We start from the raw sequence: 18,006 nt of genomic DNA, 5'->3' as shown, positions 1-18,006 counted from the left end.
TAAAAGAAAATTAAACCTTTCAGTAAGGAAGAAGAACATAAATATCATGACCAGTTTAAATTATTCAAATCAAGGAAGCATATTTTTGGAGAAAAATCTACAGTAATTTTTTTTAAAAAAAGATTGACCGGTTGTTTACTAAAACATTGAGTTAATTTTCTAAAAAGTATACTTTGAAACTTACATAACTGAAATATATGAGACTCGTTTATAATGTCTCTTACATACATGCAGATGGTATTCGAAAATCTTAATAGCAGTTTCCTAAAAACAATTTTCATAATCATAGGCTTTCAATTCCATCAATTTTCCTAGACAATCAATTTTCTCCCAATTTTTTGATTTGATTTATATACAAATCAACAGTATATTTAATAAATAATAACCTATATTCTTCCGCTTGCGTTAAAATATTTATTCAGATTAATGAAATATTTAACCTGGTTTTATTAAGGCATTTTTTTGCTCAATTAAAAACAAGCATTACAAAAAAGATACTTAAAATATATATATAATTGTTAAACTTTCAAATAAATCGAAAGTATATAATGAAGGAGTTATTTAGTCTATTGTTCTCAAATTTTTCTAAAAGAGACTATTAGGATTACTAAATTTCATTAAATTTGTTTTAATGAAACTTTACTACTTTATTTTGAAACGTTTAGAATAATTAAAAGCTATTATATTTTTTGTTATGCAATCAATAAATTTAGCTAGAAAATGGGCAGTTCATAATAAAATCCTAATCTTAAATATAAAAAATCTTAAATTTAGTAAAATTGGGGAAAAAAACAGATTTTCTCATTTCAAAATATTGTGAACGTTTAAGCTTGTGACGTAAGTGTGTGAGTCAAGCTTGTGACGTGACTAATTTACGATGAAATTTATAAGAATCTGGTGATTATCCTTGATGAAGAGTTTGGTAAAATGTAAAGATAAGCCTCACTTTAAAATTATCTCTGTATATGGTACTGATATCAAGTGGAAACTCTGGAAGCTTGTAAAATACTTAGCTGGAAACAACACTTGAGATAATTTCGGATTATACGTCAGTGCTAGAAAAAATGTGGATTGTTAATATTGTCCCAAACCCGTGAAAAAATGTCGTATAATGCATTTAAAAGAAACACTCTTCACTCCAAAAGGATACATTTTATTAACAGGAATTATTATGTTCAAAATAGTTTCTACAAGTTCTTTCATAAGCTATTAGTAAACGACCAATATAAATCACAAATTAATTTGAATATATCCTTGATGAAATAAAAGCACAACTTTATTTAAAGACAGCTTGAAACTAAAATCAGTTAAACTTACATAAATTGTAAACAAAAACTTTTGTAAAGTAATAAACCTCGCAACTAAATAATTATAATAATGTAAAAATATCACAAAACTTAACTTAATAACAAATACATATTTCTTAAAAATATCACATTGAAATTTTAGAATAGTTACTGTAAAAGCTGAAAGATTTGTAAATTTCAGAAATATTTGAATTTTATTATGGGTAAATACTTAGATTTACCAAACTTTTAAGAAATAAATAATTTAAGGGATTTTAAAATATATAACACTTTTTATGCTAAATGCTAAAAATAAGGAAGTATCTCTCTTTGGAATTAATAAATTCTAAGCTTTTACAGCAACAAAGAGAATACTAATAAAACCTCGAAAAATTGGTATTATTGGTGAATCCAATGTTTAACGAAATGTGGATGTTTAAATAAAGGTTTATTTCGGAATAACAATATTCTTTAAATTTAAAAGAATATTCATTACATTCCGCATAAGACCTATAGATTTAATATTCATTATAATATCTTGCAGTGATGAGACATATATGCCAGCAAAAGATATTACACTGTAAAAAATTAAGTTCAAAAGTACCGGCACTCAAGGTTGTGGTACTTTTAAGCGTAGAATCCATTTGTACCGTAAAATCCATTCATCCATTTTTTCATTCGGAATAAAAACACTGGTGTACCGTTATTTTTACAGCAATAATTACCGTAAAATCACTGAATCACTCTAATTAAATAAATATTGCTGTGAAAATTACAGTACAGTATTTTATTTTAAAAATGGATTTTACGGTAAAAGGGATATTTTTGGATCAAATTATGGTATTAAGTGTCGGCACTTTGGGTAAGACTTCCCTGAAGTTCATTTTTCAGCAAAATGCTTTTTTTTCGTAAAATATTATACCGCAATTTTTACAATAATATTTATTTAATTAGAGTGATTTAGTGATTTTACGGTAATTATTAGTGAAAAATTACGGTGTATCATATTTTTTGTTCCGTAACTTGTTCCTGTAAAAATGGATTGTGTGGAAAAAAGTACTGGCACCCTGAATGCTGGTACATTTCACCGTAATTTGATCTGGAATTTTTTACAGTTTATACAAAGTGCTGATACTTTATACCGAAATTTTATCCAAATTTTTTTACTGTGTAGTTTCATACGTTATACTTTCTCAGTGTGTCCCTAGTTTGACCGTTTAGCACTAGCTGCGTTTGGAGCAAGTTGATAATGATCTGGAGTACATAATTTAAAAAAAAATCAAATGGTTTCTCACTCGGAAAAGTACGATTGTCTAATATTTAATAGTCAAGACAGTTCTAAAATATGCTAAAACATATGACATTTCTGAAAAAAGGTGATGGTAAAAATATAGATTTAAGCGACGTTTTGGCTTTTTGGGGAACTTCGAAAAATATGAGAGCTTATTTCTTTTTAAGAAAAGAAATGTTTGTCAGAAATGTATTGCCACTGTTGGATATATGTTTCAATGTTACAAGAATCCGAAAATAAGCCTTATACTTTATATGCTCAAAAATAAATAAACTTACGCGCATTTTTTAATTAATGTATGGCATATATTGTGAATAAAATATGAAATGTCCAGCAGGGTGAGCATAATATAACGTGGCGCAGTGAGCGGAATGTAAATAAAGATAGTCAGCGTAATAGCTCAGCAAAGTATGTGGTTTCAATTTCATAAAAGAAAAAAAAATCACCAAATGTCTCTGACAGAAAAAATGAGGTGTTTTAAGCCTATTATGCTTAGTAAAAGTCGTAATTGCCAATTGAAGTAACAATATTTTGTTTTAATACGAACTAGAATTTGATATTTTTGCAAACTAGGCACAGTTTGATGTTCTAGTAATCATATACTACACTCTATTTCATATTTTCGTTTCGAACCAAAACAACAGCTATCCATGTGCATTTTTTTAGCCTCATAATTTTGAACTCACTCCAAAAGACAAAGGAACTTTTAGATTTAGCATTAGGACAAACTAGACTTCGGGGAGAAATCTAATCTTCACTCTATTACGTAACATGGAAATGAAAACCTTCTACGGTTAGTCCGAAGGTTCCATAGCCAGTCTAACACTGGGGTTATTTCATTTTAGCACAATGTTCGGTGTGAGTGAGAAGCAGAATTTGATTCAACTGGACACCAATGGTCTTCAAACTTTGGTCACCTCATTGGGAGGCGATTTCTCTTTCCAAGGAGCCATAACAACACGTTAGTGACTTTTAGTACTTAAAATGTTTTTTAGGAATAGGAAACATATACTTTGCTTATCATGTATGCCGTTTTTTTAAATAATTCGTTCAATACATCTGGTGTTATGGGTCTCTAAAGACTCTTGTTATTTTAAGCTCAACCTTGTAGTTTCATCACTCAAATTTAGTGAGAACTTTCTTTGTTAAATGTAACTGAGTTGTCATTAAATTTTCAATTATTATGTGTCAAAATAATTTGAAGGATTTACCAATAATATTCCAATTTTAGCTTAATAATGGAGATAAAATAATCCAAACAATAATAATCATAAAACAAGATGAAATAAATGTAATAACTATCATAAATATTTTTGAAAGAACTCGAAGCTCTGTTCAGATTTCTATTTACTGTTTATCATTCTACTCCTTTTAAATTTAAGATATGACAGTTATCAGTTATACTTAAATGAGTTTCACAAATCTAAATTTAATTTCTAATGTAAAACAACATGAATAAACATGTTAAAATAAATTTTTTGATTTCAGTTCTCTTTGAACTGAATTAAATTATTTTCCATCGAATTGCGATAAGTCATTCAAATATGTGTTGGACCCTTTATGTTAGAAGGCTGGAATTACGTATACTATGATATTCTATAAGTTTTATTATTAAAGATTACCTAGTACATTATTTTCACTGTTTTTGAATAATCAATAACAAGAAAGTATCTAATAGCTTAGAGGTTGATGGTTCTACAATCCTTCATTTTCTTTCGAAGTTGTCTTTCAAAATCATTTAAAGACAATTTAAAGACTTAAGAAGTTTCAATCTCGACAAGCGTTTTTAACTTCACTAACAAAAAAATATATTTACATAATATACATACAATCGAATTTTTTTTAAAGTTGAGAAAATATTTACAATGAAACTGTTCATTTGAGCTGGCAAACTTTTCACATATATTGATTCTGATAAAGGTAAGCTCAGTTTTGGTTTCATATTTAACTTCTATGTTTAATTACTAATTTGTTAATACTGTTAATTCTTTAAAAGACGCTTAATTTTATTAATTTCCAAAAATTGTACAAGTGATCAGAAAGAGCTGTACCAAATCGTAAAAGGTGATAAAGCCATTCATTTGGTGAACTATTTCTTTTGAATATATTTTTAGATTGTGAAAAATAAAATTAACTAAAAATAGAATGTCTTTAATTTTTTTTCACACACTCAAAATACTACCGTAAACCGGGGCGAGTCTGCCCATTTTTTCAGTTTGTCAACTTTCAAGTGGTCAAACTTTTGTAAATATTAAAGAAAAAAGGCTTTTAATAGGTGTTTCGGAATTGCTATTTATCCCTCTTTAAAGCTGTAAAATCGATTTTAGAAAATATTAGCAGTTACGCTGTTACTGTAAATTTTTATAGAACTGCTGACAAATCTCTCGTATGGGGCGAGTCTACCCATTCTACTAAAATGAATGCTAACATTGTAAATAATCAAATTTTACTATTAAATTGTTATTTTAGTTACTATATAAGATATTTATGAAGTAAAATTCATAAATTTATTATATATTCCATTTTTTTATTCATAAAATAACACAAATTGAGTATTTGATCGATTATCACCTTTTGATCACAGTTTTGTTTTTATAATCATTAACATTATAAAATAAAAATTTTTTCTGATTATTGTTGATAAAAATAAATTAAAATTAATATAAATTTTCAATTAAATAATTAATAAATAATAATAATTAAAGATTATTAACAAAATCATGGCATTTTTTTGTAACATTTAAATCCATTTGTTTTGCGAATATAATTTCGAACCATCTGTAATAATAAATAATAATTTATTTAACTTGCATTAAATAAAAAAAGTTAATTTTGTAATATAAAAATTGAAAAAATAGGTAAAATAAAAATATTTTATATTTACATTTATATTTAACCTTTAAATTTTCTTATTAATGATAAATTTATCAATGCAGAATTAAAATAATATACTCAAATTCATTTAAAATGACTTAATTTTAATATAAACAAAGTTCTAAATTATATTATTATGCTTTATTAAAACTAAATTCGAATGGGTAGACTCGCCCCGCGAATTCTGGCTTTTTGTTTACAACAGCAAAACTTACATTCTTTTTGCTTTTTTTCATATAAAATTAATGTAATCTTAGTCTTAGATAAGTTTATCACTTAACCTAAGTGAAAATAGTAATAATAATAATATACTTACGGAGCACCAACTAAAAGTTTGCTGATTTTCAATACAAATCTCTCAAAAGACGTTTGAACAGGTCGGTTAAAAAGACACCAAATAAAAAAAAACGGATCAAACTATTACAGCGCCATCTTCCTTAGAGTCTGAACTAAGTCCTCCGTCGGTAAAAATTTTTTATTTGCAATTTAAAAAAGTGAAAATTAAATAAAACTAAAATGGGTAGACTCGCCCTGGATGGGTAGACTCGCCCCGGTTTACGGTAATATTTTTGTATTTCCTTAATAGTGTTTGTAGAGTGAATATAATATTAGTCTAAATTTTATAAGTTTGTGCAATTTATCAGACGAGTGAATAGACAATGAAATTTTCTTTCTGTTCAGTTTTTTTTTTACCGATATTTATTTTTAATCCCAGAACAAAATAAATGAAACAAAATAGTCCAAGAGTTATCGGAGGCTGTGCAACTAATTTGGGTGGCATTATTTTAAATATTTTGTTCTTGAAATTCTCAAACCATTTTTTCTTATTGTATACTAGTTCGCACTAATTTTTTAAACTGTATAAGAGTATATCTTTGAATTAAGAATAAGTAATTTATTTTTTAAAATTGCTTTAACGTTGTTCCATTTCTTACTTCTAAAACATCTAAATATTTCGGTATATAAGTGCTTGATTACCCCCAAACGCTGCAAAGCAAATCTAACATACTTTGACTAAGCATAAACTCTTAATTTAAGTGTAATTTTTTTAAAAAATAACTAAATATCGAAACAACTTACGATCATATTAAAATTTTTCAAGTTTATTTTATATTTTTGCAACAACAGTTGCTAAAAATATTAGAAAAAATATGATATTTTTTAAATATTTTTTAAACACATCATTGAACTTTGCAGTGCAATCTTTTAAAAAAAACAATGCTATCTCCAAATATTTGTGTTACTGTACGTTCTGATAAATTTTTGCCTATTACTTTTAAAAAAAAAGTACATTTTTGACACCCATTTGTGTTTTTAAAGGATTTAGGCAATAATAATATTTATTTCCTCTTACTTGCACGGTAATGGCATTTCTGGTAAAAAAAAAGATAATAAAGGTGATAAAACCAAAATATGCGGTATTGAAATAATTAATTTAGGAATTTTTCCGTTCGTAAATGAGCGGTTTACCGGAAATTCTGGTTTTCAAAATTATAGTTCTTATTACCAAACAATTAGAAAAAAAAAATGAAAGACTGAGAATTAAAGTATACCTCATAAATTTAAAAAATATGCCTTGATCTAAGGTATCATGATAATGTTGCCATATTTGATACCAAAACGCATAGTAATAAAGCCATATTTTATTATTAATTTTATCAAAAAAATAATATCAAAGCGTTCCCGGAAAAACCACCATGCTTTATGGTGTTCTCATCGAGCCAGAAACACGGTAAATTTTACCATATTCTAGTAGTGTTAATCATACTTTTTTCTCAGTGTACTAGTGTTTCCCTCATAACTATCGGTACTGTCCGTCTTAGAAAATTCTCTAAAATCAGTTAAATATTAAACCCTGTAATCGTAAAACCCATGATAATAGATACCACTCTTGCTTCAAGCAATCAATACCAAGAATATTTAAATTTTATAATGTTATATTCTAACTTAGCACTTTATTGAGGTTGCTGTAAATATGAAGGATACAACGGTTCAACAAAAGGGACAAAAGTTTTTAATAATGTAACAGTTAAGGATGAAAAAAATATTTCTAATGAATTATTTTAATATATACTCTGCATGCTCGTAAAGTAGAATAAATGTTAAGTTCGAAAATAAAAGAAATATTTCAATTCACTTTGTTGAAATGTGTTAATAACTATTTTAGGTTATTGACAAACATTTGCTTAAAATATCGACTTGATTTATATTTGGTTGTTGTTGTTGTACATTTACGTCGCACTAGAGCTGCACAATGGGTTATTGGCGACGGTCTGGGAAACATCCCTGAGGGTGATCCGAAGACATGCCATCACAATTTTGATCCTCTGCAGAGGGAATGATTTATATTTGGCATGCCTTTCTTTGGCATATTTGACTAAAGTAGATGTATATAGATTATATATTAAATGTCAGAATTCTATGGAATGCTTAGTCATTATATAGGATAACTATTGTTCTTCATGCAACGTATGAAATAGGAGTATACTATACTTTTCCTTGAAAATAATATTGCTTCAGTATAATTTGTTAATCACCCATTGCATTTTAGTGCAATATTTTGAGACACTCTGTTTTGTTATTGGAAATGAAATCTTCTTAGAAAATATCACCTTTGTAAAAACATCTTTCTAATACAAATAAATATGCCCTGGTTTATCTGAAATAATGCTTTCATCACCCATTACAATTTGGTGCGATCTTTTGAGACGCTCTGTTATGTAAATGATATTGGTAATCAGATCATCTTAGAAAATATCACTGTTGTAAAAACAACTTTCTAATGCAAATAAATATGCCCTGGTTTGTTTTAAATTATACTTTTTGCAACTGGAGATAAAACTAGCATTATAATTATTTGTATTAATTAAACTATCCCAAAGTATTTGCTTATTTTTTAAGCTCTTGTTATACTTTTGAATAACATCAACGTTTTTAGTTAGTAATTAAAACATATCTCGAATCGAATTTCTTTCTAAAAGAAAATGAATATAAAAAACTGGAAGTTCGTCTAAAATAAACTTGAAAGTGATTTGTTACAATAAGTTTTGTCGAAGAGAATTTATTGAATACTTTTGTAATTAATATTAATTAGGTTGAAATCATTGAAAGTAAAATGAGAAGTAAAATTTAAGTCCAAGGTGGTTTAAGGGATCATTTATCAATCGTTTTTACTCCTATTTTAAACAGTATTTTTTGCTCAGAAAATTATAAATTTTTGCCATTCACTTATCTATAAAGAATAAAAAGAAAAAGATAGGGTTTTCTTTTAAAAAAAATGTCAACATTTTTAATGAAAAATAATTACGGGTATAAATTATCTGATATCATTAGAAAGTTTTTTTTTTAACTAAAGTTTTATATGGATCATGCTGCTATTTATTTAAATCACATATCAGTATCAAAATAAGAATAATTTGTAATGTTGTTTTTATTTTTTTACTGTACTTACAAATTTGAATCACTACAGATAGTACTTATAAATTGAAAATCATAGAATTTTTTAACTATAATTCTATACGAATTATACTATTTCGTAGTTTAAGTTACTAACTTAGATAATGCTGTCATAATAATAATAAATATAATAATAATAATAATGCTATTTTCCTTTTTTATCTTTGCTGTTTTCTTACATACAAATTTTAATAATTTCTCATAGTCAGTATTTAGCAATTAAAGTTCATAGAATTATTTAGCTGTAATTCTATACGGATTTACTGTTTAGTTTTTTAATTAACTTGCATAGATAATGTTCTTATAATAATAGTGATAATAATGCTGTTTTCCAAATAATAATAATAATAATGCTGTTATCAGTATAATAATAATAATAATGCTGTTATCAGAATAATAATAATTATAATAGTAATAATGCTGTTTTCTTTTTTTATTGTACTTACAAATTTGAATCATCTCGCCTAGATAGTACTTACCAATTAAAAATCATGGAATTTTTTTAACTATAATTCTATACGGATTATGCTGCTTAGTATTTTATATAACTAACATATCTTTAAACTAAATTTACTTGAATTCAAACTTAATAATTTTTACATAATTATGATTTATTATTGCACAACAAATACTGATAGTATAGTTAATTCATGAGCAATAAATTTGCGTATTTTGGGCGCAACACAATAGCGCACAAACATCTATATAGACGGAATAAAACACTTCTATCTTTTATAAGCTTAAATGCGTACGTATATTTGTGTATACATGCTTAGTTTTACTTACTTACGTATGTATATACATACATAAGTATGCATTTATTTATAAGTATACATGTATATGCATAATTTTATGCGTGCAAAAAATGCGTATGCATGTACATTATTTCATTTTATGTACATTAATAAGTAACCATTGATAAAAACCAATAATATATTATACTTTCATCTCCTTTTCTCAACACTTCCATTTCTTTTAAAAGGAGCAAAAAGTACGCGCAATCACAGAAATAACATTTTCAAAAGTTTTGACAGAAATATTAAACGTTTTCAATCACATTAAGACACAAATACTTACGATCTACTAAGAACCCATTTACACAGAAATTCACGGCAGGGTATTTTTTTATTTTTATTTTAAACAAACCTTTTATTTCAAGGCTTGTTAGACATCTTATTGATATGTTCAACAGTTTAGCCTCCACTCTTCTGATGGCTCTTTATAGGAATAATCATACAAATTTTAAAATAAATCTGATAAACTAATTGAATTGAATTTTTTTCAATTTTGAAGCAAAAGAGGTAATTAGAACACCCCAGGTATCCTAATATTTATAATATATTCATAAAGTTTAAGCAAGAAGTGCTTTTTTCCCTTTCTTTAAATTATGTTATTTATTTAGAGAACAACTGCACATTTTTCATTCAAATTAAATCCCAAATTAATTATTTTAGTCTTTATTTATGAAATAAAAATTATGTAATCAAAATCTGATCAGTAAGTTTTTTATTTTATTTTAACTATTATTAATGCCAACTTTAACGTGGAATAAAGTAATATTTTTTTGCAATAAAAATATATTAGAGACATATTAAAAATCTATTGATTATCAATCACTCACAACGTTTAGAATCATTTTTTGGGGTTTTTCATATATCATAATCCATTTCACTTACCATATATCATAATAATTAAACAAGACTTTTGTTACCCTTTCTTTTAACTTACGTTATTTATTTAGAGAACAACTGCATATTTTTGATTCAAATTCAAATTAAATTACCAAATGACTGTTTTCTCCTTATAACGAGCTAAAATTTACCTTATAAATTTCTGTTCAGCAAGTTTTTACTTTATTTTAACATTTATTAATGCCGATTTTAACGTGCCGTAACGTATAGTTTTCTACCGTAAAGTATATTCCAGACTTGTTAAAAATCTATGGATTATCATTCACAACATTTAGAAACATTTTTCGGGGATTTTTCAATTAAAAAAATATTAAAAATAATTTTCATTCTGCATTAAAAATAATATAAAATATAAATTAAAAATTAATTATATTTTATTCCTATTCATAGTGTTGTACTATACCTGGTTATCTTATCTAAAGAAATTTAAATATTTTATAATATTTATAAATAAAATAAACATGAACTACAACAAAATGTATAACACAATTTTTATACTGCTTTTTTCAAGTTGCTTTACACCTAACATTAAAGTGAGCAGCCTATTTGCTATTTAAGTTTCCGTTACAAACGTTAAAACGTATGATGTAGATCTCTAATGTAAAAAGAGTTTTTTGATTGCTAGCAACAAAACAACTAACAACAACTACTTTCAAAAAGATTATTTCAGAAATAATAAAAAATAAAATTATCCGTTTAAATTTATTGATAAAAATATAAATTTTTGGTAGACGTGAAATAATAGTGCATTGAAAATTTTATTACAAATTCAGATCTCAGTACCTTATTCAGGAACTGTAAATTAAAAGAACTTTGTCAGGCTTTTAAAACATGATTTAATGTGCATTTATAAGTTCATGAACGAAAAAATTGAAAAAGCAATTGTCTCCTAATTGAGAAGACAGTTGTGTTACTCATTGTTTGGTTCAGAGCTCCCAGAAAGTCTTATTAAAGAAAAAAAAAGAAAATAACTGAGGTGCTTCAGTTTGCCTTACATATACAAAAGACGGATGGAAACAGGTTTGTGTTACATTCATACCGAAGTTGTATAATAATCGCTACTGGTATTAATACATTTTTTGGTACTACATGGATTGTCTGAACACTTGATTATATAATTAAAGTAAGTTTCTATTTAAATGTTGAAAAGGATCAAACAGTTGCTCAAAACTGTATTATACCTTTAAGGCATCCAAAAAATTTTATACTAACTTTAAATATTTATTACTTTTTCTTAAACCAAATACGTACCATCAAAAACTAATGACGTTCGTAAAATATCTGAAAAACTGAATAGCAGAACATATATAACTAAAACCATTTAGACCATTTAAATCAGTTGTGAGCAATATATTCTACTACGAGCCACCAGAAGATGGAGTATTTCTCCAATCTATATACATATGCAATAACTTTTAAAAGTAACTGAATAAATTGCTTGGTCATAAGAGAAGGAATTGGTAAATACAACAATAATGACGGTTCATTGAGAGATTAAATTTTCCTCTTCACAATATCACGTTTATCCAATTCACGACGAACAAAACGAGGAGAGATAGTGTTCAAAAACGTAGACACCACAAACAACGTATTTGAGACAAGAAGGTTCAGATAAGCACATTTTGACAAAGGTGTGATCACAAATTATATCAGTGGGAGATGTCCATCTACGATGTTTGGTTTTCCAAGGGAAAAATCAATTCTCATTGTGTAGTCTTGGTCTTCATTCTGATAGCTATAAAAATATTTCAGATATTTATTCATTTAAAATTTATTTAAGGGCATCTAGTGTTTGCCATTTATACACTGTTAGAAACTTCCTGAAAAAAAATGGTTAATTGATAACCTAATTTATTGTTATTTCATCATATTCAACCAAAACAGTTAAATAACCATAAAAGAAATGGTATTCAAACTGATAACTGTGAGAAAAATCGTTTATTTGCTGTTTTCACTTAATACGGTTAAACAACAAGAATTTTATCCGCTAATTCAAAACACCTTGTGTAGCGACTTTGTATTTTCCAGGTACGTACATACTTTAGTGGAGAGGACAAATTTGACTGTCTTACGACTGAACGGGAGTTCGTGTCCCAGCCCTACCATCCCAATATATACTCTATTTTTTTCAACTACTGGATGCAGAACTTTCATTCACACATAGATGGCAGCATCACAGAGCTGCCTAACTCAAAAACGTCTAGTATTTGTTATCTCTCGAAATAGATGGAACAACACGATAAATTAATTAAGCCACATTACACTGTTTTTTAAAGATGACAATATAACTCAATCATATCCCAACTCCAAAGTTAAAATAAATTTCATTTTCACAATTTCGAAATCTTGCTAGCTGCAAATGGCTACTAAACTGTATAGCTTTGTATTCATGGTTTTTTAACTTTATTAAATGTAAACAGTTAAGTAAAGAAACGTTCCTAACCGTTAACTTTACGGTTGATTTGATGGTCTGACTGCTGCCAGCCATTTTACTCTAATTTTAGAATGAAAATTCAAATTGTGTAACATAAGTTTGATTAGAGCAAGATCAGTGTGAACTGAACAGATACTGTCCAATATAACGGAGCTCCTGCAATTCTTTTAAAAAGTTTTTTCAAATATTTGTAAGGGAAAAACATCCAATTTTCTGCAAGCACTGTGAATCACAAACATATCTGCATTAATTTCTCTTTTTTTAAACTCATAGATAGTTTACTTTTTTGTATTTGTCATGATTATTAAGTAGATCAATGGTGAATTTTCGATATTCGCTATTATAAATGAACTTTTTGAAACTTATTTACTGCGTGATACAGCCATATGATACGCACGCTTATTTAGTAAAAAAAAAAAAAAAAAAAAAAAAAAGGACGAATCAGCTTTCTTAGCCTACTTGAATCAGTGACATGGTAGAAATGACAAATAACAGTGAGCAGAAAGGTCAATTTACCACAAAATATTTCTCTTCCCTGGAACAAAATGTACCTTTACTTTTCCAATATATTTCCCAACAAACCTATTTCGAAGTATTATAATAAATGAGAATAGATGATGGGTTATGAATTAGGACATTTTTAGTATTATTTATTGATATATTGATATTACTACTTATATTGAGTAGTTTATGAAACTTTGTAATTGGCTAACAAACTAACAAATAGTCTTCCATACCCATTTTTTAAACATTTTCCGGAGGGAAGAGATTATATAGAGCGATATTATTTTCATATTACATGATAGGGGGATATTTTTATTATAGAGGTATATTATTTTTGCATTAGCTGATAAAATCTTCTAATCAATTGTATAGGAATATGCCGCAATGAAAAAGTAGATTAAGTTAAGAATAAATGCAGAAATTTAGCAAGAAATTTATGATTTTTTTAACATTTTGTTAAAACTGTAATACTAGAATCTAGATATTATAATTAAGGATCAATGATGAAATTTTACCTTATATTCCACGTATGTAAGTGGTCCTGGAGCTTTATTATGCATTCGTAGTCGGCAAAAACCAGGAAAACTGAAAGAAACGTAGATTTTGAGAAAAGTACCCTAAACACTATATGCCCTGAAATCGTTCCATTTTAAGTAAAGAGAGCTTAGAAAGAAGTATCGAATTATTATGCATACATAATGAGATTTATTTAGTTTTTATACCATTTTATCTAACAAAGTTGTAAACTTTCCTTCGATGAATTTTATTATGTAAAACTGAAGGTTAAGACAAAGGATTTTTATCCAAATGTATCGTTAGCTAAGATTGCTATAATCTTCTTAAACAGCACAATCAGGAATGTAGGAAAATTTTTAATGAAAATATTACTATGAAATATAGTTTTTACATCATTTACATATTTATTTCGTCATATATTTCAGCATTTAAAGTAAAATATACATGAAAACTATTATTGATTGATATCAATAGAGGTAAATAGTAGTTTTTTGTCATCCACTATAACTTTATTACATTTTTGACATTTTTATTACATCTGACTTTAAAACGACTCGCATTATGAGACAGGACGGTGCAGAGGTTAGTACATTAGAATGTTAAAAAGTTTTCATGTGTTTAAATTCCTGATGATCTCTGAGGTGATTTTTATTCATACATTCTTCTACCATAATTTTTTTTATTGTAGATGTTTAATTTACATTAAGCAGGACTGGCAGAAGGAGTGACAGTATTTTTTTTAACCATAAAATTTTAAAATCTGTTTTTAATATTTTATGATAATAGTTGAATAAAAATGTTTTTTTCTAATGTTAGATTACTTTCTATCTATTATATGTAAAATAATAAAAATAATGTAATGCACACACAAGTGGAAACGTTCAAGACGATCTATTTGTCACGTATAATGGCATTTGGTTTAAGTACCGAAACAGCCACCCATCTCTTGAGCTTGTTTACTTTTGCTTATGATGTTGTTTTTGTGTTAGTTTGCTCGCATTTTAATTTTTAAAAAATCAATTGGGCAATTAAAAACGGTAAAATTCATTATAGATCAACTCTTCATCGATTGTGACTACGCAAAAATGAATTAAAACGGACTTAAAATTTCAATACGCGTCTTTAAAAAATACATACAACAGTCAATGAAATTCGAAACCAAAAACGAAAAGTTTAGATCACAATACATGTTATGAGTAATAAAAAAACGCAACCGTATTAAAATCATTTCTATTTATTTAAACATTTAGACAGCTTTGTCAGACAGTAAGGCAATTTTGTCTTAGACAATCAATCGTGAAACTTTTATGTAGAGAAATTTGATCTGAGAATTCTCTTATTGAGTTTTGGCAATCATTGTATTTTCCTTATTATTTAAAATATAAATTTAACTACTATTGGAAGCTCTTTTGCTCCTTTATATGTCGTGTGCTAACATCAAATAAAAGTATTATGCAAGTGATATATCGTTTATAAAGTATTCAATCAAATAAAATACTTTTTGAGTGCTGTACCAGTAACATAGATGTTATTTTTGATATGAATGACATTTATTTAAAATAGGTCTAATATTGGAATCTTGCACTTTGAAAAAAAAGTTATTTAAGTGTTTTTTTTTTAATAATGATTTTAATTCTCAATGTTCTCAACATTGATAATATTAGAATATTAAGAAAAAAAATTACTTATGAAAGTTGGCATAAATTTTATTTTTTAAATATAAAAAAAAAATATCCGCAATTTGCAAATTATTAATAATAGAGGGTTGAATTATTCATAATATTTCTTAAATTGAATAAAAGTTCCTGTGATAGAACATTCCTGTGATAGAAACTTTAAAATAAATTGTGTGATATTCACGAAACTACCATTATGAGTAGAAAGATAATTATAAAATGTTTTTAGTGATGGTTATGTGAAAGTATTATAATGATTTTTTATTAAAGTTGTTCATTATTAATGTTATCTTTGCGTATAAACTATGATTTCTAAATGTTTTGTCAACTTAATTGTTATCAAGTACTTTCCCTAATATTTTAAGTTTTTTCACAAATAAAATTACCCATTTATTGGAAAAGAGCAATAATGAGGTTTTAAACAAAAATGAACTTCGGTAATGTTCATAAATAAAGCGTTTAAGCCCAATTTGAAAAATTCTTTATGTATTGCGCAAAAATAAAAAAGCAAACAGCCTGAATAACCGATTTCCACGCACTAGAACTCAATCTTAATGGTCTTACTCTTAACATGGTTACTAATTAAAGCAAATAATATTTAAAATTTCGAGATGAGAAACAGAAATGTGCTCCGAATGTAAGCGTTCTTCTTGCTAAACGATTTTGGATTTTTGAAACTTAAAATATGGAGGGGGGTGGGTAGCCGCAATTCGGAAAATATCGCCTCGGTAAGTCAGAAGAGCAATTGGAAGTTCGGATTTCAAAACGCAAATATCACTTTTTGCGTATTTCGCTATATCTCGGAAATTTTTAAAGCGAATCGAAAATTTTTTGTCCAAAATTATAAATTTCGTTTATACCAAGATAACCCTGTGTAAAACATAATTTCAATAATTATTTATTAATATTTTTATTATTTTATTTAATAATGGTAAAAAAAATGGAATCGTAAGGTATTCAAATTTTTACACCATTTTCAGCTAGGTAATTTTAAATGACAAATTATAAAATTTGAATAAACTCGGTTAAATTGTCTCTGAGTAATAATATTTTAAAATGTCGTATATTTTAATTTTTATATGTCAAGAGCTAGCCGGCCAATGCTTTTTGGATTTTGGATTTTTGATGAAAAAATTATGAAAAAATATGTTTGCAATATTATTTAAGTTTTTTCAGCCGTCATTAAATAATATAGTGAAAAATATTATATATTATTAAAAACTACTCAACCTTGGACAATGAATTTTGAAATTTCGTGCAAAACTTTTTCGATTTGCTTAAAATTTTTTCCGAGATATTGTGAAATACGTAAAAAGCGAAATTATCACTAAGGAGACCAAACTATAGACTAAACTGTGAGCTCTATAGACTAAATTGTTGGTTCATATTTTCCAAATTATGCCCATATTTTTCAAAACATATCATACTTTCTAAATTGAAACCCTATTTTAGGAAGTTGAACCATATTTTCTGTACTTTGGCTTCCTCGTATTTTGCGGGGGGAGGGGTAGCCCGAAATTCGAATGCGTCAAAAATAGGTTTAATCAGACAAAGTACGTTTTTTTGTCTGACTTTATAACCTATAATATTGTCTGCTCTAATTAATTGGCATATTTAAGATTAGGCCTGCAACTATTAACATTGAGAAAATGTTAGAGTTAACGTTGAGAGTATGTGAAATTTTGTTCTCTAGATAAAAAGCTATTTGTATTGATCAGTTCACATTGATGAAAATCCTTAGTTTTTTTTTATTTTACAATAGTACTTTATTTTATTGAAGCTCTTTCAACATTTAGTTCCTCAATTTTGCTTTGTTCTTTTCTTTCCATTGGACTAGAATGCTTACATTCTTGATATTTAAACACAGGTGCAACCTGAAAACAATTCTTGATTAAAATGTCCATACATTTCGTAAAAATATGTAGAAGTAAAGTGGAAGGAAAACTGCGTGCGATTATAAAAGTAGGGAACCCACCTTCCATAGACATCCTTAAGCTCCTGATCCTGGATGAAATGTCCGAGATTGGCGACGAAAAGTGTCGAGCATTGTGGCGGCTGCGGCTGAGTTGGAGGTGGCGTCGAATTTGGCGCTGCGGTTGTAGCGTGGTTGGCGACGAAATGTGGCGGTGGTGGTGGCAGCTGTGACGGGTGATGCATGGCAGCGTGCGATATGGGATGAGGTACAGTGAGGGGCGGCTATGGGGCACACACACAACCAAACATCAGCCACATATGCATTAACATTCATACTTTGGTAAAGGGACTGTGCATACTTAAC

General features: G+C 27.3%; 1 protein-coding gene across 1 annotated transcript in view; it reads right to left on the bottom strand.

The window, feature by feature from the left end:
* Positions 1-9,019: 9,019 nt before the first annotated feature.
* Positions 9,020-18,006, bottom strand: part of LOC107457473 (protein couch potato-like) — a 230,925-nt gene continuing 221,938 nt past the window's right edge. Inside the window, exons 7-9 of the mRNA XM_071187649.2 lie at positions 17,704-17,924; positions 14,052-14,121; positions 9,020-12,333 (exon numbers count right to left, since the gene is read on the bottom strand). Of these exons, the coding sequence (XP_071043750.2) occupies positions 12,322-12,333; positions 14,052-14,121; positions 17,704-17,924 (303 nt within the window). The 3' untranslated portion in view covers positions 9,020-12,321. The remainder of the gene's footprint in view (positions 12,334-14,051; positions 14,122-17,703; positions 17,925-18,006) is intronic.

The sequence above is a fragment of the Parasteatoda tepidariorum genome, chromosome 11 (genome assembly GCF_982258835.1).
Source record: "Parasteatoda tepidariorum strain Cologne lab strain chromosome 11, Ptep-v5.0, whole genome shotgun sequence".
Taxonomy (NCBI): Eukaryota; Metazoa; Arthropoda; class Arachnida; order Araneae; family Theridiidae; genus Parasteatoda; species Parasteatoda tepidariorum.
The sequence above is the reverse complement of the archived record's forward strand: the minus strand, read 5'-3'. Positions and strand labels throughout refer to the sequence as shown.